Raw genomic sequence first — 21922 nt, forward strand, 5'->3', positions numbered from 1 at the left:
AGACTTTTGGCTATCGTCGTCAGGGAGGGACGTGAGGGGCGATGGCGGGGAGGGAGTTGGTCCCGAGGGGTCGGGGGGCGGGGGTTCGGGCCGCTGCTCTAGAGAACGATGGTGGTTGGACCATCCCTGAGGCAACAGGAGCTGGAGCGGCCGCCTGCTCAGATGTGCCGGGCCTCCTCACGTGGCTCGTTTTGGGGGAGGGCAGCGGCCCCGGAGGGGAGGGGGGGAGAGGAGGGGTCGGGGGCCCGGGGGGCTCCTCTGCTGGGGTCTCCTCCCCCCGCCCCCCACGCTCCCCCAGAAGGTCCCGGAGCCGTCTTACCTCGGGCGGGCGGTCCACGCCGGCGGACCCTCGGCTTCACGGGGGGGGGGGGGGGAGGAGGGGGTGCGGTGACCCGTCCGTCCCCCCCCCACCGGCCCGGAGACCCTCCCTCAGATCTCAGGTGCCGCCAGGCCCGCTCCAGCAGGGGCCTCGCCCCGGGGAGGGTCCCCCCCCCCCCGCCCCGGCCCCCCGCAGGACGGCCGGGATCCGGGCTCCCGGGAACGGACCGGAGGAAGTCAGTTTCCCCACAGGGCCCGGGCTCCTCCGGCTCCAGCGGGGCTGAGGGCGGTGGTCCCGGCGGGGGGACGGGACGGGGGTGCTGACCCACGGCAAGGGGAAGCGGGGAGGGGGGCGGGGGGTGGAGACGAGGGGAACGGAGGAGGTGAAAAATACCCTGAAAATCTTACGGTCATACGGTCAGGCGTTTGTGGATATGTGCAGTACAGTTGCATGGCAGTAATCAGCTGAGCACAAAGACCCCCGCCCTCGCCCCCACCCTCCCTCCCCCACAGCTGGCCAATACCAACGTCCAAGCTGGTCATACACGCATGCATATTGGTGAAACATTTACAGAGGTTACGATTTTTTTCTTGGCTTTTTTTTTTTGTATATGTGTGTTTTTTTTTTTTTCTTCCTTGCCCTAACACTCTTCCACTCACTTAAGGGGGGGAAAAAAAAAAACCAAAAAACCAACCGACAGAAAAAAACCCAGAAAACAAACCAAAAAAAAAAAAAACCAACAGAAAAAGGACACCCCCAAACCCCCACACACGATTTGGAAAAAACTGCTGCTTGTTATAGGTCCATGCAAAACAACGTCGGAGAGGGGAAATTCTGGTGCTGGATGGGGTCGGTGGCCCCGGCCCGCTCCCCCGGTCTCTCTCGGGGTCTGCCTGGGAGGGGAGGGGGGAGGACACGCTCCCCCGGGGTCCCCCCGAGTTCTAAAGCTGCGCCGGAGAGCGGCCCGTGGGGACGGGGAAGGGAGGAGAGATTGTGACCTAGTCCCGACGTGAGCCTGGCTGAGGGGGCCGCCGGGCTCCCCGCCCGGGGGAAGGGGAAGCCCTGGGGCGGTGGGGGGGGGGGGAGGGGGGCCGAGACCCCCCTCCGCTCCCATCCCCCAGCGCCACCGGGCTTTGTCACCTGCTGGTCCCTGGAGGTTGGGGGAGGGAGGCGGGCGGGAGGGACCCCACCCCGCTGACCTTCTGAGGGCGGAGAGGGGCCGCGACACCCCGTGCCCCTCCAGGCGTCCAGCTGGGACCCCCCGGGGTGGAGGCGGGGGGTCCCCGGCGGCCGGGCTGGAATGTAGTGGCTGGTTGGCGGGGGCCGGCCGGCGGGCGGGGGCGGCCCCGGCTCTCCCGGGGAGCCTCGGGGCAAAGGCTTGGCGGTGGGAGGCCTGGGGGGGGTGTGGGAGGGAGGGAGGGAGTCACAGACCTGTCCGTCTTCGCTCTGTTGCTGTCAGGTACCCCCTGTGGGAACGGGGTTGGGGGGTGAGGTGGGGGGGGGGGGGTCTCACACCTGTGGCTTGCCGATTGGATCCGTCGGGCCCGGGGAGGGGGCCGGGATCCCGGGGCCCGACGGCCCCGTCCGAGCTCCACCGGAGAGACGGAGGGATCCGACCCCTTAAGTCGCCGCGGGCGACGCCCCGTCTCAGTGCAAGGGGGCGAGAGCCCCTCGGGGCGCCCGGACTCCCGGCTCCCCCCGGGCTCGGCCTCCGGTCCCGTCGGGGTCGGGGGGGAACCCGCTCGGTCGAGTCCGTCCCGGGGGACCGCCCCCCGCCGGCACTCGCTCCGATGACCCCCATCGCTGGGTGGGGGGGTGGCCGCCCACGGGGAGGGGAGCGGGGGGAGAGGAGGGTGTTCGTATCCTCGGCCCACCCCCGTCGGCCCCTCGCAGGCCCCCCGGGCTCCGGCCCCCCGAGGGCGGGCAGAGACGAGAGAGGCCCCGGGGCCCTGCGGACGGCAGGCGGGCGGGGGGGCGGGGGAGGCGGAGCGGGGCCCGGGGGGCCGGAGGGGCCAGTCTTTGGAGCGGGGCTCGGAGGCGTGGCCGACCATGGCGCGCGCAGTCCCAGAACCGGCTCGGGCGGGCGGGCGGGCCGGGGGCCGGGGAGAGGGGCCCCGGGGCTGGGAGTGCGAGTCCGGGGGGAGCCGGGGCCTCGCTGGATGAGGCGGGCCGGGGTTCTCCCGCCCCCCGACCCCGGGCCGGGCCGGGCCGCCCGAGGTCCTCTCCGTCTCCGGCGGTGGCGTGCGGGGGGGAGCGGCGGGGGCCCTCACTCCGCCTCCCGGTGCACTTCCGAGGCGTCCGCGCGGCAGATGGGGCAAGTCCGGTTTGCCTGCGTTGGGGGGAGAGCGGGCCCGGGATGGGGGCGCAGCCGAGGGACACGAGGGGAGAGTCGTCCTCCCCCCCTCACCCTCCCAGCCCTTCCACCCCCCGCCCCCCGGGTCTGCCCGGGCCGGGGGGTCCGGGATCTGCGGGCCCGGCCCGGCCCTTTTGGAGCCGCCCCCTCCCTCCCGGCCTCGGGACGCCCCGGGGGTGCTCGTTACCTTCAGCCACTTGTCCACGCACTTGGCGTGAAACTCGTGGTTGCAGGGGAGGACGCGGAGGAGCTGCCGGGCCTCGAAGTCGCTGAAGCAGACGACGCACCTGCGGGGGCGGGGCGGACACCCCCCGGTCAGAGCCCTCGGGGGCCGCCCCGGAGGCCCGGGGAAAGGCGGGGGATGGGCTCGGTGATCCTCGGGAGGGCCCGGGGCCCCACGTGACCCGGAGGGGCGGCGAGGCCTGGGGCGAGTCGGTCACGTCCATCACGTCGACTGAGCGCTCACCGTGCGCAGGGCGCTAGAACAACGGGACGGACGCGTCCCCCGCCCGCGGCGGGCCGGGGGTCCGGAGGGGCCGGGGCGGGGAGGGGGGCGCTCACAGAGTCTGCTCCGACTGGTGGTTCTCGGGGTTGTAGCGGTACGAGGGCAGCTGCTCGATGTCGGCTTTGGTCAGCCCCCGGGGCTTGGCCTCCCCCAGCCGCTCGGCCAGGCTCAGCAACGCCTGTGCGGGACGAGGACGGGGAGGAGGGGGTGAGAGGGCGGGGGGCCGGGACCGCCCTCCGGCCCCGTCCTCTCCCCCGGCTCGCGGAGGGAGCCCCGCAGGCCCGGCCCGGCGGGGAGCGGTCACCTCGTAGTTCTCCATCTCCACGTCATCCACGTCTAGATCCAGGCTGATCGTGGGGCCCACGGCCGTCGGTGACACGGGAAGCATGGAGCTGGGGAGAGGACGGGGGCGTGAGGGAGACGGGCGGAGGGCGGAGGGCTGCCAAGCCGGGCTCCCACCGGACTCCACCGCCCCCGGTCCCGATCCGGGGCCGGCTGGGTACTTACAGGAAATACGGCAGGAAGCTGGGGTAGTAGGGCGGCGGCGGGGGCGGGGGAGGCGGGGGCGGGGGCGGCGGGGGCAGGGGCTGCTGCAGTCGGTATCTCTGGGCGCTCAGTCTCCGTGGCATCATGGGAGGGTACGGCTGAGGGAGAGAGGAGGAGGAGGAGGAGGAGGAGGAGCGCCCTGGAGGGGACGGTTCCCCCCCGCCGCCCGGGGACCGCCCGCCGGGCTCGGGGACCCCCGGACGGACCGTCGGGAACGGCCCGGGGGCGGGTCCCCGCGGCCGCCCCCCCTCCCCTGCCCGGGCTCGGTGCCCACCGGGGGGAGGGTGGCCGAGGGGAGCGGGAGGAGGGCCCGGAAGCAGGGCGGCCGGGAGGGTGGCGCCAGGAGGGGTGCCCGCCCCCCGCGCCCGCCAGACCGTAGGCTCGCCGCGGGCAGGGCACGCGTCTATCGTCCTCCCGTCCTCTCGGGACAGTGCTCCGCGCGGGGGAAGCGCTCAACGGATTCGACCGACCCAACTTACCACGCCGAAGGGCAGTTCCTGGTGCAGCGGGTCGTGGGGGAGGTAATGCAGGGGGACGGAGGGGGAGAGGGCCGGGGTGTGGTGGGAGGGGGGAGTGTAGGTGAAGGCCCCGATGGGGTTCTGTTCTCGTAGCTCCACGTCGTTGTCTATCCTCTGCAGAGGCTGGGCCGGGGGAGACAGAGAGCACGAGGGGCGGCGGGGGGGGGGGGGGGGGGCGGTCAGCCGGGCTCCTCGACGCCCCCCGCCCCCCGGCCCCCCGGCCCCGCGACTTACCATGCGCGGGTGCTGGGGCTGGAGAGGCACGAACTGGCCCAGGGGGGCCATGTGGGGCGGCTGGTGTGGGGGGTGCAGGATGTAATGGTCACTGGAGATGAGCGGGGGGAACGTCTGGTAGGACACGGGCAGCTGCTGCAGGGCACACGCCTGGATCAGCTGCCGGACACGGGCGGGGGGGGGGGAGAGACGCCGACACCGACGGAGGCGGAGACCGAGGCGGATGGAGACCAGGAGGACGGAGAAAGAGAGAGGAACGGAGAGGCGGACGGAGACAGAGAAGCGGGGACGGAGAGGCACGGAGAGGGAGAAAACCGGACAGAGAGTCGGAAGAGACACGGGACAAAGAGAAAGCCAGATGGAACAAGACACACAGAGAGAGACAGGGACAAAGAGAAAAACAGACAGAGAGAGACACAGGGACAGAGAGAAAAGACGGAAGGAGACGGACAGGAGGATGGAGAAAGAAACTCAGAGACAAACATAGAAAGATACGTGGAGACAGAGCGAGAGAGAGACAGGGACAAAGAGAAACAGAGACACAGAAAGGCAGGTGGGGGCAACGAAAGAAACCCAGGGATAGAAACAAAGAGACAGAGAGCAGAAACAGGCAGGGAGACAGAGACCAACGTGGAGAGGCAGAGAAAGTCAGACGGACAGATGAAGCCAACCAGAGACAGAGCAAAAGAGAGTTGAGGGGACAGAGAAGAAGAGACCAGAAGAGACGGGAGGAAAAAGAAAGGGAGAGGGTCAAACACTCAGAGAGACAGAGTACCACAAAGAGAAAGAGAGATGGCGGAAAAGGGAGAGGGGCAGGTTCGGGGAGAGAAAGGGGGAGGCGGTCAGCTGGGGTCCCAGCCCGGCTCCGGGTTCTGGGGTTGGCGGGGTGGGGGGAAGGGGCCAGAGGAGGGAGGGGCAGGGGCGGGGGCGGGGTGCCTGCCCACCCACCTGAAAACCAGGGAATCTCTTTCCTCGGGGACCCAATCCACCCATCACCCCCTGGGTCTCCACCTGGCCGAAGGGGACAAGGGGCGCCCCAACCCACCCCCGGCACTGAGACCGAGGACGGAGAGAGAGGGAGGAGGTGCCCCTTACGGCACCATCACCCGCAGGACCCTCCTGCGGCGCTGGTCCATAACCGGGTTCTCTCGGTCACCAGAGGTGAGCGGGGTGTGAGGGCCTCCCAGGGCCCACCCCCGCGGGGCTTCGACGGGCGACAGTCCGGCCCCCGGGTTGGCCGACGCCGTCGGCCACCCTTGACCCGCTCCCCCGTCTCCTTTGGGTCTGCCTCCGCACCCTCGGCTTTAAAGCCCCCGATCTCCACGCCCCCTCCTACCGCCCCTCGCCGATCGTCCGCTACGGCCCGGCCCGCGCATTTTGCTCCTCTACCGCCAACCTTCTCGCTATACCTCCATCTCGTCTGGCTCGCCTCTGACCTCTCGCCCACGCCCCGCCTCAGGTCTTCGACACCCTCCCTCTCTCCTCATATCCGACGGACGGGGACCCCGCCCCCTTTCGAAGCCTCATCGAAGGCCCATCTCCTCCGAGAGGCCTTCCCTGACTGAGCCTTCCTTTCCGCTTCTCCCTCTCCCCTCTGCGTCGCCCTGACTCGCCCCCTCTATTTACCACCCGCCCCCAGCCCCACACCACTTTGTCCATACCTATCATTCACCTATCTCTACTAATGTCTGTCTCCCAATCTAGACCGTCGGCTCGTTGTGGGCGGGGAACGTGTCCGTTTATACTCTCCCAAGAGCTCGGTACAGGGCTCTGCACAAGAGTAAGCTCTCGATAAATTCGACCGACGACGCCAAGCTCATCCCCACCGGTTCGGCGCGCCCGCCCATCTCCCCCGCCAGAGCCTAAGTCTCCCAGAGGCCGGGACGGCACCAACCGCTCGGATCGCGCCCTCCAGGTGCCCGGCACGGTGCTCGACAACGGGCAGGCACCCCCTCCGGTGCTCGGGAGCCCGGCCCGGTGCTCCGCCCCCCGGCACGGTGCTCTGCCCACAGAAGACCGAGAGTCACACGCCCGCCTTCCCGGCTCGGGAGGGGGTGAAAGGTACGGACCACGCGAAGCGGGGGTTGTGAACGTTTATAAAAGACGGGACGACGACGACGTGGCCGAGGGGTGCGACGAGCTCTCGGCTCCGTCCGTCCGCCCCGCCGCCCCCCGCCCCCGGGGCTCCCCCTGCTCACCGGGGGCGGGAGGCAGCAGAGGGGGTAATGCTGACCGCTGAACATGACGGAGCATCCTGGGAGCTGCTGCGTGCTGCACCCAGGGATGGGGAAGCCTTGGGCCGTCACCGTGGTAACCGTGTAGGACAGAGGGACCGGGCCCTGATGAACCTGGAAAAAGCAAAACCGGAGCCAAGCTGAGTCGGGGGGGGGCGGCGACCAGGCCCCCTCGGCCCCCGGGCCGATCCCGGGCGGCTCCCGATCCGCCGGCGATCCGTCGATGGCATTTGTCGGGCGGCTTAACCGTCTACGCCCAGCCCTCCTCCGGGTGGGCCCCGCGGCCGTACCTGCTCGTGGAGATCGACCATGAATGGCGTCTGCTGGGGCGGGTGGGCGGCCGGGTGCAGCATTCGGGGCGCTGTGCTGGCGAGAGCGAAGGCTCGGGGCTCATCTAGCGGGGCGCGGGGCGGCGGCTGCGGGAACGGGGGCCGGGCCGCGTTCTCATCCTGGGCCGGCCCGGCGGCCGGGGGGCGGTCCCGGCGACCCCAAGGGCGCCGCGTGGCCGGGCTGCGACGCAGAGGGCCGCCGGTCAGGGGGCCCGGACCCCGCCTCCCCCCGCCCCCCGTCCTCCCCGCCGCCCGGACCCCGCCCCCTCCCGGACCCCCTCACCTTCGCCGGAGATGGGCCGGGACGCCGCAGGGACCCCCGGAGAAGCGCCGCTGGGCCAAGGGGTCGGAGGGAGGCCGCCTAGTCACCGCCAGTTCCCATGGTCGCATTGGGGAGACGTCGGCCAGGCGGGGAGGGCTTCGGGGCCGCGGGCTCGGGGCGGGGGGCGGTGCCAGTCCCGCGGGCTCTGCTGGGGGGCGGAGAGGGGGTGCGTCAGGCGGGCCGGGAGGGGGCCGGTGGCCGGCCGGAGCGGGACGGGCACGTACGGGCGGCCCTCCCTCTCCCCCCTCCTCCGCTCCCTGACCCGTCCGAAACACCCGGCGTAGGGCGGGGGGAGGGGTGGGGGTCCGGGGTGGGGGGCCTGCCAGGGTCTGGGAAACAACCATCATCCTAGACATCGGATCCGCGGTGCTTTCATTTTCCCGGAGCCCGACCACTCCAACCTTCTCATTTTATCCACATCACGTCCCGGGGAGGGAACGGTGAATTGTCCGCGGTCACCGAGGGGGCCCTTGGCCGGGTCGGGGCTGGGACTCGTTCGGACAATCGTATTTCTTGGGTCCTTCCTGTGTGCAGAGCACCGTACCGAGCGTTGGGAGAGGACAGTTCAACTCGGGTGTCGGGACTCTGTGCCGGAGGTAGATGGATTTGCCGCGGACCCGAACGAGGGCCGGCCCAGGTGCTGCCCCCTGCTGGCCACTCCGCCAACTCTCGGCCCCCGTGCCGCCCCCTGCTGGTCACTCCGCAAAAACTCCCGGCCCCCGTGCTGCCCCCTGCTGGCCACTCCGCCAACTCCCGGCCCCCGTGCTGCCCCCTGCTGGTCACTCCGCAAAACTCCCGGCCCCCGTGCTGCCCCCTGCTGGCCACTCCGCCACCTCCCGGCCCCCGTGCTGCCCCCTGCTGGCCACTCCGCCACCTTCCGGCCCCCGTGCTGCCCCCTGCTGGCCACTCCGCCAACTCCCGGCCTCCGTGCTGCCCCCTGCTGGCCATTCCCCCAAAACTCCCGACCCCCGTGCTGCCCCCTGCTGGTCACTCCGCAAACTCCCGGCCCCGTCCGGAGCTCCGCCCCCTGCTGGCCACCCTGCGAACTCCTCGCCTCCCCCGGAGCCCCGCCCCCCCCGGCCGCCGCTCGCCCGGCCCCTCCTGCCCCCTGCTGGACACTCGGCGAACTCCCCCCGGGCCAGGCAGCCATTCAGCCGACGTCCATTCATTCATTCATTCATTCAGATTTCATTCATTCATTCATTCGTATTTCTCGAGCGCTGACTGTGTGCAGAGCACTGTGTCACGCGCTTGGAAAGCCCAATAGGACAAAAAAGAGGGACAGTCCCCGCCCACAACGGGCTTGCAGTCTAGAGTTACTGAGTGCTTTCTGTGTGCAGGACACGGTTCTATGCACTTGAAAAGTACCATATGACGAGAGAGACAATCCCCGCCCACAACGGGCTTGCAATCTAGAGTTACGGAGCGCTTACTGTGTGCAGAGCACTGTAGTCCAGCTCGGACCACAAGGGCCTGTGGGTCCAGCCCACCCCCTGCCCCCGGACAACTGCCCAGTACAGAGCTTGGCCCCCAGCAGGCCTCTGTCAACGCAGGGCCCGGGAGATTCCCCCGCCACCGGATAATAATAATAATAATAATAGTAATTACGGCATTTGTTCATTCCTACATTCAATCATATTTATTGAACGCTTACTACGTGCAGAGCACCACAAAGCGTCCGGGACTGAACAACGTAACAATAAAACAGACATATTCCCTGCCCACAACAAGTTTACAGTCTTATGCATTTACTAGGTGTTAGGCCCTGCACTAAACACTGAGTTTTAGAAAGGGGATGATCGGATCAGACACAGTCCCTGTCCCACATAGGACTCAATCTTCATCCCCCTTTTACAGAGGAGGCAACTGAGGCACACAGAAGCTAAGTGACTGGCCCGAGGTCACACTGCGGGCAAGTGGTGGAGCCGGGATTAGAACCCAGGTCCTCGTGATTCCCAGGCCTGTGCTCTATCCACTACGCCATGCTGCTTCTCAATCAACCAATCAATCCCTATGCGTTGCTCCCCACTTCAGACTGGTAAACCCGAGGCCAGAGACTGCGTCTTATGCTGATAGCGCTTAGTACAGTGCTCTGCACACAATAAGCGCTCAATAAAAACTATCGAATGAATAATAATAACCGCGGCACTCGTGAAGCGCTTACAATGTGCCAAGCTCTGTACTAGGCATTGGGGTAGATCATCAGGTCGGGGACAGTCTAACAAGAACAACGGTATTTAAGGGCTTACTGTGTGCCAAGCACTGAGCTAAATGCTGGGGTGGAGACACGATAATCAGGTCGAACACAGTCCGACGACGACGATAACTGCATTTAAGGGCTTATTATATACAAAGCACCGAGCTAAGTGATGAGACAGATGCAAGATAATCAGGTCGGACACCGGCAACAACAATAATAATAATCGCGAATTTAGGGATTATGTGCCAAGCACTGGGGTAGATTTGAGATAATTAGGTCAGATTCAGTAAATAAACAGTAATAAAAACGGTATTTAACTGCTCAGTAAGTACCGAGTAGCAACCCAAGCAGCGCCTGGATGGATCCAAGACCGTGCGGTCAGACACCGCAGCGCACACAGTCCAAGCTGTTCCCGAGACCCCGGGGCACCCGGCTTAACCTCTCTGGGCCTCAGTTCCCTCGGCTGTAAAATGGGGAGATGAGGTGCCTATAATTCTATTTACCCGCTTTGATGCTATGGATGCCTGTCTACTTGCTTTGTTTTGCTGTCTGTCTTCCCCCTTCTAGACTGGGAGCCCGTTGTCGGGCGGGGATCGTCCCCATCTGTTGCCGAATTGTACTTTCCAAGCGCTGAGTACAGCGCTCTGCACACAGTGAGCGCTCAATCAATACAAATGAATGAACCAACGCCCGCTCTCCTTCCCTGTGGGACGGGGACTGTCCGATGAGATTATTTTCTGTCGGACCCGGAGCGGGGCACCTGGAGGGCACTTGATAAATGTCTTATTCCTCTTTTCCCGCTCCCCTCTGCGGCACCGTCGCACTTGGTTTCGAGCGCTTCCCTCCCCGCCTCGGCCCCACGGCAATTATGTCCACATCCGTCATTTAATTATTTCTATTAATGCCCGTCTCTCCCTCTAGACGGTAAACTCCTCGTGGGCCGGGAACGTGTCTACCAACTCCTCACGCCGTCTTCTCCCGAGCGCTCGCTCCGGTGAGCCGGAGACGGTAAACACTCCAATCGGTGGGACCGATCGATGGACGTTATCGCCCCCGGGGACACATCCACCGGGGCCGTCGAGTCCGGGATTCCCTCCCCTCCGCCCCCCACCCGTAACCCGGTCCCGTCTCCGAGGGAAAAGAGGTGTGGGCCCGGGGTCTCCCGCCCCCCCCGCCATCCCGACACCCTGAGGCCAATCCGCGCTCGGGACCCCCAGACTGCTCCCCCCGCCCGCGTACTCAACACGCGTGCGCACGCGTGCACGTACGTGTACCTGGTATTAATCTGGTTAAGGTTCTGAGGGTGGACATCCCATGCTGATAATCTGGGCCTCGGTGTAGATGTTTTGTGTGTGTGTCTTGCATTAGCGGGCCACATGGATCAAATTAACCGGACACTGGACAGAAGACTGTCTCTCCCTCTCCTCTCCCCCGCCGCCCTTCCTCCTCAATCTCTCCCCCTCGCTCTCTCTCGCCTGTTCCCGGGAACTCCGTCGAAGCTCAGAAATGGTCCGGAGCTCACTGTCCCTAGGGATTGGGTCTATTCTATTCTATTGCTTAGAACAGTGCTCTGCACCTAGTAAGCGCTTAACAAATACCAACATTGTTGTTATTATTCACCGCTCTCCTGTGCTCTCCCAAGCGCTTAGCACGGCGCTTTGCACACGAGAAGCACTCAATAAATACAATCGCATGGATGAATGAGAGGGAGGAGGAGGAGGAGGAGGAAGGGCAGCGGGGAGGGGGAGAGGAAGAGGAGAGGGGGAGCGTGAGGTCCCTCCCCCGGACCCTGCCCCTCTGCACCCCTGGAACGGCCCAAGAAGAGAGGAGCCGCTTCCCGGGCCTGCCTCCTTCCGCATCGGGCCTGGGGGTCGGGAGACCCGGGCTCTCACCCCGGCTCCGCCACCCGCCTGCGGTGGGACCTTGGCCAAGCCTGGGCCTCGGTTTCCTCACCTGCAGCATGGGGATTCGAACCCCGTTCTCCCTCCGCAGGCGGCGAAGCCCAAGTGGGACCCGATTATCGTTGCATCTGTCCCGGCGCGTACTACAGTGCCCGACACGGGGTAAACGCTTAACGAAAACCACGGTTAACATGGAGATTACTCCCCGCTCTTCCTCCCCTTTAGACCGCGAGCCTCGTTTGGGACAGGGACTATGTCTAATCGTGTCCTCGTATCGCCACCCCCCACCCCTGTGTCCGATCCGCCGTCTCTCCCAACATCTAGTACAGTCTCGGCACCTTCTAGACTGTAAGCCCGGTGTGAGCGGGGATTGTCTCTCTTGCCCCATTGTCCTTTCCAAGCGCTCGGTCGAGTGCTCGGCACCCGGCGAGTGCTCAATAAATACGGTTGAATGGATGGAATGAATGGAATGAATGGCATCAAGTAAGCACTTAATGAGTACCTCAATTATTATACTGTAATTACACCATAGTCGTAATAGTTGTGGTATTCGTTAGGCGCTTACTCTATGCCAGGCAGTGTACTGAGAGCAGGGGGAGATACCTGATAAACGGGTCCCACGTGGGGCTCCCAGTTTATGTAGGAGGGCGAACAGGCATTGAATCCCATTTTACTCATGAGGGAACCGAGGCACAGAATAACGATGACGGTATTTGTTAAGCGCTTACTATGAACCGGGCACTATACTAAGCCCTGAAATGGCTACGAGCAAATCGGGTTGGACACCGTCCCCGTCCCACGTGGGGCTCCCAGTCTCAATCCCCATTTTACAGATGAGATAACTGAGGCCCAGAGAAGTGATTTGCCCAAGGTCACACAGCAGGTAAGTGGCGGAACCGGGATTAGAATCCAGGTCCTTTCGATTCCCAGGCCCGGGATCTAGCCACTAGGCCGCACTGCTTCTCTAGCGTGGCTCAGTGGAAAGAGCACGGGCTTTGGAGTCAGAGGTCATGGGTTCGAATCCCGGCTCGGCCGCTTGTCAGCTGTGTGACTCTGGGCAAGTCACTTAACTTCTCGGTGCCTCAGTTACCTCATCTGTAAAATGAGGATTAAGACTGTGAGCCCCACGTGGGACAACCTGATTCCCATGTGTCTAACCCAGCGCTTAGAACAGTGCTCGGCACATAGTAAGCGCTTAGCAAATCCCAACATTATTATTATTATTCTCTACAGGCCCGGGGAGAGGAGGGACGGGGAGGGGCGGGGGTGTCTCTTCTTCACGGTGGACTCCAACCTTGAGAATCCTCCGCTCTCCCACGGGACTCTTGCGGATGGCCGGACAATTCGCTCGCTCAGTCGATCGTATTTATCGAGCGCTTACGGCGTGCAGGGCACTGTACTGAGCGCTTGGGAGAGTCCAATACAACAACAAACGGGCACATTCCCCGCCCACAACGAGCAGCTGAGAATCCCCCCTCCCCTTTCCGATCCATGGTGAACCTCCGCCGTCTCCGGAGCGCTATAGAAACGGCCCCCTCCTCCGGGAGGCCCTCCCCCGCTCACTTTTCTTCTCCCCAGGTCAAGCGATCAATGGTATTCCCGGAGCACTTAACTCGGCGCAGAGCACTGCACTGAGCACTCGGGAGAGTCCAGGAGATCCCCGCCCTCGCCGTACGAAGCACTTGGGAGACAACCCTACGGTTAGTAGACACCATCCCCGATCTCAAGGAGCTTTCGATCGAGTGGGGCAGGCGGGCGTTAAACCAAACTCCCCCTCTTGTCTGCTGTGTGACCTTGGGCCAGGCGCTTCAGGTCTCCGGGCCTCGGTTCCCTCACCTGTAAAATAGGGACCGTGAGCCCCATGAGGGACAGGGGCCGTGTCCGACCTGACAACCGCGTCTCTACCCCAGCGCTTAGAACAGTGCCCGGCCCACCGTAAACGCCTAACAAGGACCGCTAAAAATTAACAAATAGAAGCCCGAGGACCTGGGTTCTAATCCGGCCTCTGCCGGTGGCCTCCTGCGTGACTTTGGACAACTCGGTTAACGTCTCCGGGCTTTAGTTTCCTCGTCTGTTAAAAAACAAAACAAAACGGGGACCCAACAGCCGCTCTCCCTCCCCCTTAGATTAACAGTTACGAGCCCCGTGTCGGCAGGGGCTGTCCTTGCGTCTAGCCCAGTGCTCAGTACCCTGCGACAAATACCGTAATTTTTATGTCAACGTAAACGGCCGGCGGGGGAAGCAACGGTTTAAAGAAAGGTAGACGAGTGCTGGGGTTGAGGGGGGGAGCACCTAAGGGCTCGACGGGGGGCAGGGGAGGGAGCGGAGAGATCAGTCCGGGAAGGCTTCCTGGAGGTGTGATTTGAGCCTCGCGCGGTGGAGTCGGGGAGGGTGGCGATCTGCGGAGGCGAAGGGCAGGAGGGCGGGTGCGAGCGGGGGCACGCACGGCTTTCCGCACGGACGCTTGCGCCCGCTTCTTATGCCAACCACTTCTTCCTCCCCGGCCTGTGGGTTGTTTGGTGTCTGTCTCCCCTGCTGGATCCTAAACCCCCCCGAGGGCCCAGACCACCCCTGCAACCGGTGCTCGGCACAGGACCCCGCACAGAGTCAGCGGGTGGCGGGTCCCCATCCCGGCTCCGCCACCTGTCTGCCGCGTGACCTCGGACGAGTCCCCTCACCTCGCTGTGCCTCAGTCACCTCAATCCGTAAAAACGGGGCTTGAGACCGCGAGCCCCACGTGGGACAGAGACTGCGTCCGACCCGATTTGCTCCAGCGCTCAGTACAGTGCCTGGAGCACCCTAAGTGCTTCACAGATACAATTATCACTACCTGGATGGAAACCGGAGGGGGGGGGGGTGTCTCCCGAGACCCCCGGGCCCCAGCCCAGGGCCATCCAAGACCACCTCGGTCAGCAGAGTCACTCAAAATCCCTGCCTCGTTGGGATTAGGAGTCCCAGCAACCCGGTAATAAAGAATAATAACAAGGGTATATGGTAAACACTTACTACATTCATCTGATTCCTTCGATCGCATTTCTAGAACGCTTACTGCGTGCAGAGCGCTGTACGAAGCGCTTGGAAAGTACAGTTCAGCAATAGAGACAATTCCTGCCCACGCTGGGCTTACAGTCTAGAATGGGGGAGACAGACATCAAGACAAATCAACGGGCCTCAATATAGACAGAATCATAGATATATGCGCATCAAAACAAGTAAACGGGCAGATAGAAATAAATGGAGTTATAAAGCTGCGTACGTACATATACACGAGTGCCGTGGGGAGAGGCGGGGAGAGCAAAGGGTGCGAGTCGAGGCAACGCGGAGGGGAGGGGGAGCTGAGGAAAAGGGGGGCTTAGTCCGGGAAGGCCTCTCGGAGGAGGTGAGCCTTCGGTAGGGCTTTGAAGTGGGGGAAAACGTGTGATACGGGTCAAGCGCTATACTGAGCGCTGGGACAGGGGACAGGTACGGAATCCCCACTTGTACAGCCGAGGGAACTGAGGCGCAGAGAAATAAAGCGACCCGAGTGGCCCAGCGGGGACGGGGCGGAGATTCGAACCCAGGTCCGCCGACTCCGGGGCCCGGGCTCTCTCCACTAGGCCACGCTGCTTCTCGCGGCGACGCCCGGGCCTCGCGCCGCGAAGCTGAATCGCTCTTGACTTGGAGGCATCCTTCCCGTAACCCCTCTACCAAGCCCCGCCACGGGCCTGTGGCCAACTGCCTTCGCCCTTCGGTGACTCGGTTTCCCCAGCTGGAGAAACAGATGATCTCCCCCCCCCCCGGGGGGGTATCTCTTAAGCACCTACTATGCGTCGGACCCCGTCCCGAGCATCATCTCCCCACCCTGTCACCTTCCCGACCCCCACCTCATTCCTACAGCTTCTCTTCGGCTTCCCCACGGCCTCGGCCCTTGCGCGCCCACCACCTCCAAAGCCATTTCGGCCCGGATCTTTACAGGTACGGGGAAGGAATTTAATTTATTTCCGACATTCCCCGGGGGGGCCTGGCGCGGTCCGTCCTCGTGTCGCCCGGCTGGACTGGAAGCTCCTCGGGGGGTCAGGGGCCGCGTCTCCTCCGTCGGCTTCCTCCGGTCGTATTTATAGGAGGGGCGGCGGGGTGTAGCGGACAGAACCCGGGGCCTGGGGGGGGGGGGGGACGGACGGGGATCGGGAGGTTGTGAGTTCGAATCCCGGCTCCGGCGCTCGTCCGCTCCTCTGGGCCTCGGCTCCCTCGTCTGTGAAATGGGGACGGCCGCCTCCAACCCCATCCGCTCCTCTCTAGCCAGCGGGGCGGCGGGGCTCAGGGGCCAGAGAAGCAGCGGGGCTCAGTGGAAAGAGCGAGGGCTTTGCAGTCAGGGCTCATGAGTTCGAATCCCGGCTCTGCCACTTGTCGGCTGTGTGACTGTGGGCGAGTCACTTCACTTCTCTGGGCCTCAGTTCCCTCATCTGGAAAACGGGGATGAGGCCTGTGAGCCCCTCGTGGGGCAACCTGATTCCCCTGTGTCTACCCCCGCGCTTAGAACAGTGCTCGGCACGTAGTAGGCGCTTAACAAATACCAACTTCTTCTTCTTATTATAGGAGCCCCGGGCTGGGGCGTCCCGGGTCACGAGTTCGACTCCGGGCTCCGCCACCTGGGTGACCGCGGGCGCCTCGCCTCGCTTCCCCGGGCCTCGGTGACCTCCTCCGTCAAATGGGGATGAAGACCGGGAGCCTCACCGGGGGAGGGGGGGAGGGGAGGGGGGGAACCACCCGATGCCCCTGGATCTCCCCCCCCCCCCGCGCCAGCTCTGCCCCGAGGAAGCGCTTCGCAAATACCAACCTGATGCTCGGCCCCTTCCTTCGCAGTTCCCTCCTCTGCAAAATGGGGATTCAGGGCGGGGGCCCGGCCGGTGACCCTGCCCCCGCGCTTAGCACGGCGCAAGCCCTTCACGAGGCGACTCTTATTGCAGCGGCCGCCCCTGCCAAGCGCTTCCCGCCGTGCGCTCGTTGTTATTAGGGAGCCCCGCGCGCTGCAACGACGCCCTTCCCAACAATAAAGCGACTCGTCCCTCGTCGCCTCCTCCCCGGGGGCGGGGGGGGTCCCTGTGCCTTTAAGAGCGGCCGCTCCCCGCCCCCTCCCCCCGACCATGTGCTCGGTGGGAAACTAAAGCCACAACAAAGGAAAGGGGAGGCGGCTCCCGCCCCCGCCCCGCTCCGCACTTACCCGTGCCACGAAGCCCGGGCTCGCGTTCCCTTTGTCCGCTCCGCTCCCGTCCCGTCCGGTGGGCCCGGGGCTGGGGGCCCGGCCCCTTTAAGAACCCCGCCCCCCGGGCCCGCTTCCGGGGCCCCTTTGTTTCCTCCCGGGGGGGGGGGGGGGGCGGCGCGTTCCGGGGCGGCCTGGCCCTTTAAGAACCGCCCGCCTCGGCGGCCGCCGCGAGGCACCAACCCCACATTGGCTTCCCAACAGCCAGCGGCGCGCCTGCGCGGGGCCGAGGACCGGCGGCGCGCGCGGAGGCGCGCGCCCCGCCGCCTAAACGCGCCTGCGCCCCCCCCGGCCCCGCCCCCCGCCCCCGCGGGAGCCAATCGGCGGCCCCCTCTGGGCGCACGTGACCCCCCTCCCACAGAGAGCCCCGCGCCGCCATCTTGCATTCGGGAGGCCGGTCTCGGTCTCCCCCCCGCCCCCCGCCCCCGCAGCGGCTCTTCCGGAGGCACCGAACGTCACGTTTAAAAACAAAAAAAAAAAAAAAAAAATCGTACCAGCAGGATCCGTTTATTATGACCGTTACTGCTATGATTATTAGAGAGCCCGGGTGACCCTCGGGGTTGGAAGGTCCCGGGGGTTACTAACTTTGTCCCTCCCGGGGGGGAAGGGGCGGCTCTCACAGGGCACCGGAAGGGGGCGTCCCCCGCTGGTCCGGGCCGAGACCCCAAGGACACGCCCTCTTGTCGTCGGGGGGGGGGCGGGAGGGGGGTCCTCGCACTTACTGTGTCATCGTTCTCTCCCGAGCGATCCTAAAGCTCGCCCCTTGGGCTCATGCACCAGCCCTAACTTCCGGCGAGCTCGAGGTGAGGAAGGGGTTGCGGACACAAAATCCCCCCCCCCGCCAAGTGGGGGCCGCCTGACTCCAAAACCGAATGGCCAGTCCTTTGGGCCGTTGGTGGAAATACCCGTTGCCCCGGAAGACGCTGGTCAAAAAATAACAATGAGGTTTAAAAAAAAAAAAACAAAAAAACACACCAAACAACAGAGCCCAGTGCATCCGAGCTCGAAGAGTTAAATCCCTCGGGGCCGGGGGAGCTGAGTTCAAAGCACGTGGCCTGGGCTGGGGGCGGCCCGCTCCCCGCCCCCTCCCCCCGCCCGGATGTCCACGGGGCCCGTGCCGGAATCCGAAAAATCCCGGGGAAGGCTGTTGCCCGGCGATGACGTCAGCCTTACCAGGCTGCACCGCGGTGACGTCAGCACCCAACCGAGTCCCGAAGCCGCTTCGCCGGGGCTTCGGATTTACAGCGTGGCCGCTTTAAGAAAAAGGGGACGGGAGGGGAGGGGAGGGGGGGGCGGAAAACCCGAGCGTCCCCCCCCAGCCAATGGAGAGCGGCGATGCAAATGAACTAACGTCCGGCGCGCGGGGATTGGCCGAGTGGCCAATGATGTCACGGCCCCCGGCCCGCTGCGGGCTCGCGGGAGCCTGGGAACCGAAACGCGCACGCGCGCGGCGGGGGGGGGGGGAGCGCCTAATGGTTAGAGCCCGGGCCTGGGTTCGAATTTCGCCTCCGCCAGCTGCCTGCTGTGGGACCTTGCGCGAGTCATTTCCTTTCCTCTAGGCCTCAGTTGCCTCAATCAAACAGGGATTATTATTATTATTAATGGAGTGGTATTTGTTAAGCACTTACTATATGCCAAGTACTGTTCTAAATTCTTGGGTAGAAACACGAAGCAGCGTGGTTTAGTGGAAAGAGCCCGGGTTGGAAGTCAGAGGTCGTGGGTTCCAATCCCCCTTCCGCCCCTTGTCTGCTGTGTGACCTTGGACAAGTCGCTTCACTTCTCTGGGCCTCAGTTCCCTCATCTGTCAAATGGGGATGAAGACTACTACTACTACTAATGACAATAATAATGATGGTACTTGCTCAACACTGTTCTAAGCGCTGGGGCAGACAAGGTCATCAGCTTGTCCCACGTGGGGCTCGCAGTCTTCATCCCCATTTGACAGAGGAGGTCACTGAGGCACAGAGAAGTGGCTTGCCCAGGTCACCCGGCAGACAAGTGGCAGAGCCGGGATTAGAACCCACGACCTCTGACTCCCAAGCTCCTGCTCTTGCCACTAGGGACAACCTGATCAGCCCCTATCTACCCTAGTACTTAGAACTGAGCTTGGCACATAGTAAGCACTTAATAAATATGAAGCAGCATGGCCTAGTGGCAAAAGCACGGACTTGGGAGTCAGAAGTCGGGGGTCCTAATCCTGCCTCCGCCACTTAGCTGTGTGACTCTGGGCAAGTCACTTAACTTCTCTGTGCCTCAGTTCCCTCATCTGTACAATGGGGATTAAGACGGTGAGCCCCACGTGGGACAACCTGATTACCCTGTATCCACCCCAGCGCTTAGAGCAGGGCTCTGCACATAGTAAGCCCTTAACAGATACCCACATTTTTACAATGCCTGGCACGCAGTAAGTGCTTAACAAATATCACACGCACACACAAAAACCCAGGACGGCAAGTATTTCCCCAGGCTGACCAAACCGCGGTCCGGCTAGGATCTCTCTTTAGCGCTTAGTCCCCGGTAAGCGCTCCCTAAATTCCACTGATTGACGGTCCAGATTGTGAGCTGGTTGTGGGCAGGGACTGTCACTGTTTACTGAGGTCCTGTTCTTTCCCAAGCGCTCACTACGGTGCTCTGCACACAGTTAGCGCTTAATCAATATGACTGAATGAATTCCAGAGGGGAAACTTCTCCAGGAGGCTTCATCCTGGCAGTCCGCGTTCCCTGGCCCCGAGCCAGGCCCCAGGAGGAGGCGGCTAAGGTAGGTGTCAGATGCGAATCTCACCTCCTTGGGCAACTGCCGGAAAGGTAGGCAGGCCTGGGTCTGCAGACCCAGCTCGGCTTCCTGCTGTCGTTGCACCACAGTTCTCCGCCCCAGGAGACGGAAGGGTCCCCCCCACCCCCCACTTCCTTCATCTCTCTGGGGGAGGCCTCCCCCTCCTCCCAAATTAACGACTTGTGTTTGTTTGGCTTCCTTCAGCTCCACTTGGCCAGAGGAGGAGGGGAGGAGGGGGAGTCTAGCAGGAAAGAGCAGGGGATCGGGAGTGGAGCCCCTGGGCCCGGCTCCAGCTCCACCACTGGCCTGCTGTGTGACATCAGGAAAGTCAACTAACCTCTCCGGCCCCTCCCGCAACCCTCCCCCGTTTCCTTTTCTGCAAAGTGGGGATGAGATCGGGGCCCTGGGCTCTAAGACACTGCTTAGATTAGATGATCTGATTTGATTGGGACAAGGTAAACAATAAATACCAAGTCGAAACACACACACACGGAGCCAGGAAAGGGACTATTGAATGACTGATGTTCCAAGGGGCTCACTGAATTTACTCCAGAGAGGCTAAGTGATTTTTTCCAAGGACAAACAGCACACTTACAGCAGGACTAGAACTCGGGCCTAGGAGTGAGCTATCAATAAATACGACTGAATGAACTGAAAGAATGAGGGCACTCGCGCTCGCTTTCTCTCTACATATACCTACATACATATATATATATATACACACACACACACACACACACACACAAAGCCACTAAGCAGCAGCGTGGCTTAGAGGCAAGAGCACAGACTTGGGAGTCAGAGGTCATGGGTTCTAATTCCAGCTCCACCACTTCTCGGCTCTGTGACCTTGGGCAAGTCACTTTGCTCCTCCAGGCCTCAGTTCCCTCATCCGTAAAATGGGGATGAAGACTGTGAGCCCCACGCGGGGCCACCTGATCACCCTGTATCTACCCCAGCGCCTGGAACAGAGCTTGGCACACAGTAAGCGCTTAACCACCACCACCATTCCCGTTACTACTAAGATGGGGATCGAGACTGTGGGACGGCGAAGGGGTCCAACCCGATTTGCTTGTCTCCACCGCGGCGCTTAGTACAGTGCCTGGTTCATAGTAGGCGCTTCACAAATACCACAGTTATTATTATTGTCGTTTCGCCGCCAACCACGGGGGCGCCACGAGAGGGCGCGCGCGAGCTCGGAGGGGGGGCGCTGCGCGCTGCTGCCCCCTGCCGGCCGGCCGGGAGAGCGGCTGGCTGCGTTACCCGGGTGACCGGGCGGGGGGGGCGCGCATGCGCGCCGAGAGGCCCCAGGGCCCTGCACCACGTGACGCGAGGGCGCGGCGCAGAGCATGCCGGGGCTTGTAGTCCTCGGCCCCCCGCCCCTCTTCCGTCCCGGCGGCCGCCCCAGCTGAGCCCCGGCCGGGACCGGAGCGGGGGGCGCGGCGTCCCGCCCGCGGAACAGAGGGGAGGGGGCGGGCTCGGCCCTCCCCCGCTCGCCTCGCTGCGAGGGGGAAAAGGTCGCCCCCCCGGCCGGCTCGGGGAGCGCTTAATTACACCAAAGCACCTCGTTCAGCGCTCACTCTGTGCCAAACGCTGTTGTCGCCGCTTCCCCCCCTCCCCCCGCCCCGTTATGTAATCTTCATCCAGCCAATCGGTTCCCGAGCGCCGCTTCCCCCCCTCCCCCTCCGCCCCCAACTGATCCCCCCCGCGGCGGCTGCCAACGCCGCTCGGCCCGAGACACTTGCAGCAGCGGCCCCTCTCCGCCCCGGGACACCCACCCCCCACCCCGCGGTGCAGCTGCGCGCGAGGTCGGCGTGCACGGGGGCGGCCCCGGGGTCCGGGCCCGGGCGCCTTACCTGGCGTCGCTGCGGGGCTGAGCGGGCCGGCACAGTCCGGCCCCCCGGGCGGAGGGGGAGGGGAGGGGGCGTGCTCGCGGCCGCAGCGCCCCCGAGGCTCCGTCCGGCTCCGGTGCGCGCGCCGCCGCCGCCGCGCGCTCAGCCTCTGCTCATGTTGCCTCGGCAGCCCCCGCCGCCGCCCGCCTGCCTCCGGGTCCCCCCCCGCCGCCCGCCGCCTAGTGGAACCGTCCGCGGACCGCACCATCCGCGCCGCGGAGCGCGGGGGCCACGCCCCCCTCCCCGCCCCCGCCGCCGCTGCTGCGCAGCCGCACGCCTCCCCTCCGCCGCCCAGTGGGACCGGCCGCGGGCCGCACCATCCGCGCCGCGGAGCGAGGGGGTGGGCGCCCGCTCCTCTGCGCAGGCGCGGGAGGGCGGCTCCCCTCCGCCGCCCAGTGGGACCGGCCGCGGGCCGCACCATCCGCGCCGCGGGGCCGGGGGGGGACCCCGCCGCCCCCTCCAGATGGAACCGGCCGCGGGCCTCGCCGTCTGCGCCCCCCAGGGGAAGCGGCCAGCAGCGCTCCCTCCCCCAGACCTAACAATAATAATAATAATAATAA

General features: G+C 64.4%; 1 protein-coding gene across 5 annotated transcripts; it reads right to left on the minus strand.

Annotated features, from left to right (window-relative positions):
• Window positions 1-2364: 2364 nt before the first annotated feature.
• RNF44 (ring finger protein 44) lies at window positions 2365-21511 on the minus strand. 5 transcript variants are annotated; one of them, XM_029053149.2, is made up of 11 exons: window positions 21327-21511; window positions 7322-7508; window positions 7000-7219; window positions 6674-6823; window positions 4476-4607; window positions 4203-4364; window positions 3685-3821; window positions 3482-3569; window positions 3234-3355; window positions 2860-2959; window positions 2365-2648 (listed from the first exon to the last, which is right to left on the minus strand). In XM_029053149.2, exons 2-11 carry the CDS (start codon window positions 7426-7428, stop codon window positions 2586-2588), a joined length of 1281 nt encoding a protein of 426 aa, XP_028908982.1. In that variant the 5' UTR covers window positions 7429-7508; window positions 21327-21511; the 3' UTR covers window positions 2365-2585. The 5 variants fall into 5 exon arrangements, with proteins under 5 accessions (XP_028908982.1, XP_028908981.1, XP_028908980.1 ...); XM_029053148.2 differs by having other exon boundaries at window positions 4476-4610; XM_029053147.2 differs by having other exon boundaries at window positions 4476-4625.
• Window positions 21512-21922: the final 411 nt, after the last annotated feature.

The sequence above is a fragment of the Ornithorhynchus anatinus genome, chromosome X2 (assembly GCF_004115215.2).
Source record: "Ornithorhynchus anatinus isolate Pmale09 chromosome X2, mOrnAna1.pri.v4, whole genome shotgun sequence".
NCBI classification, from domain to species: Eukaryota; Metazoa; Chordata; class Mammalia; order Monotremata; family Ornithorhynchidae; genus Ornithorhynchus; species Ornithorhynchus anatinus.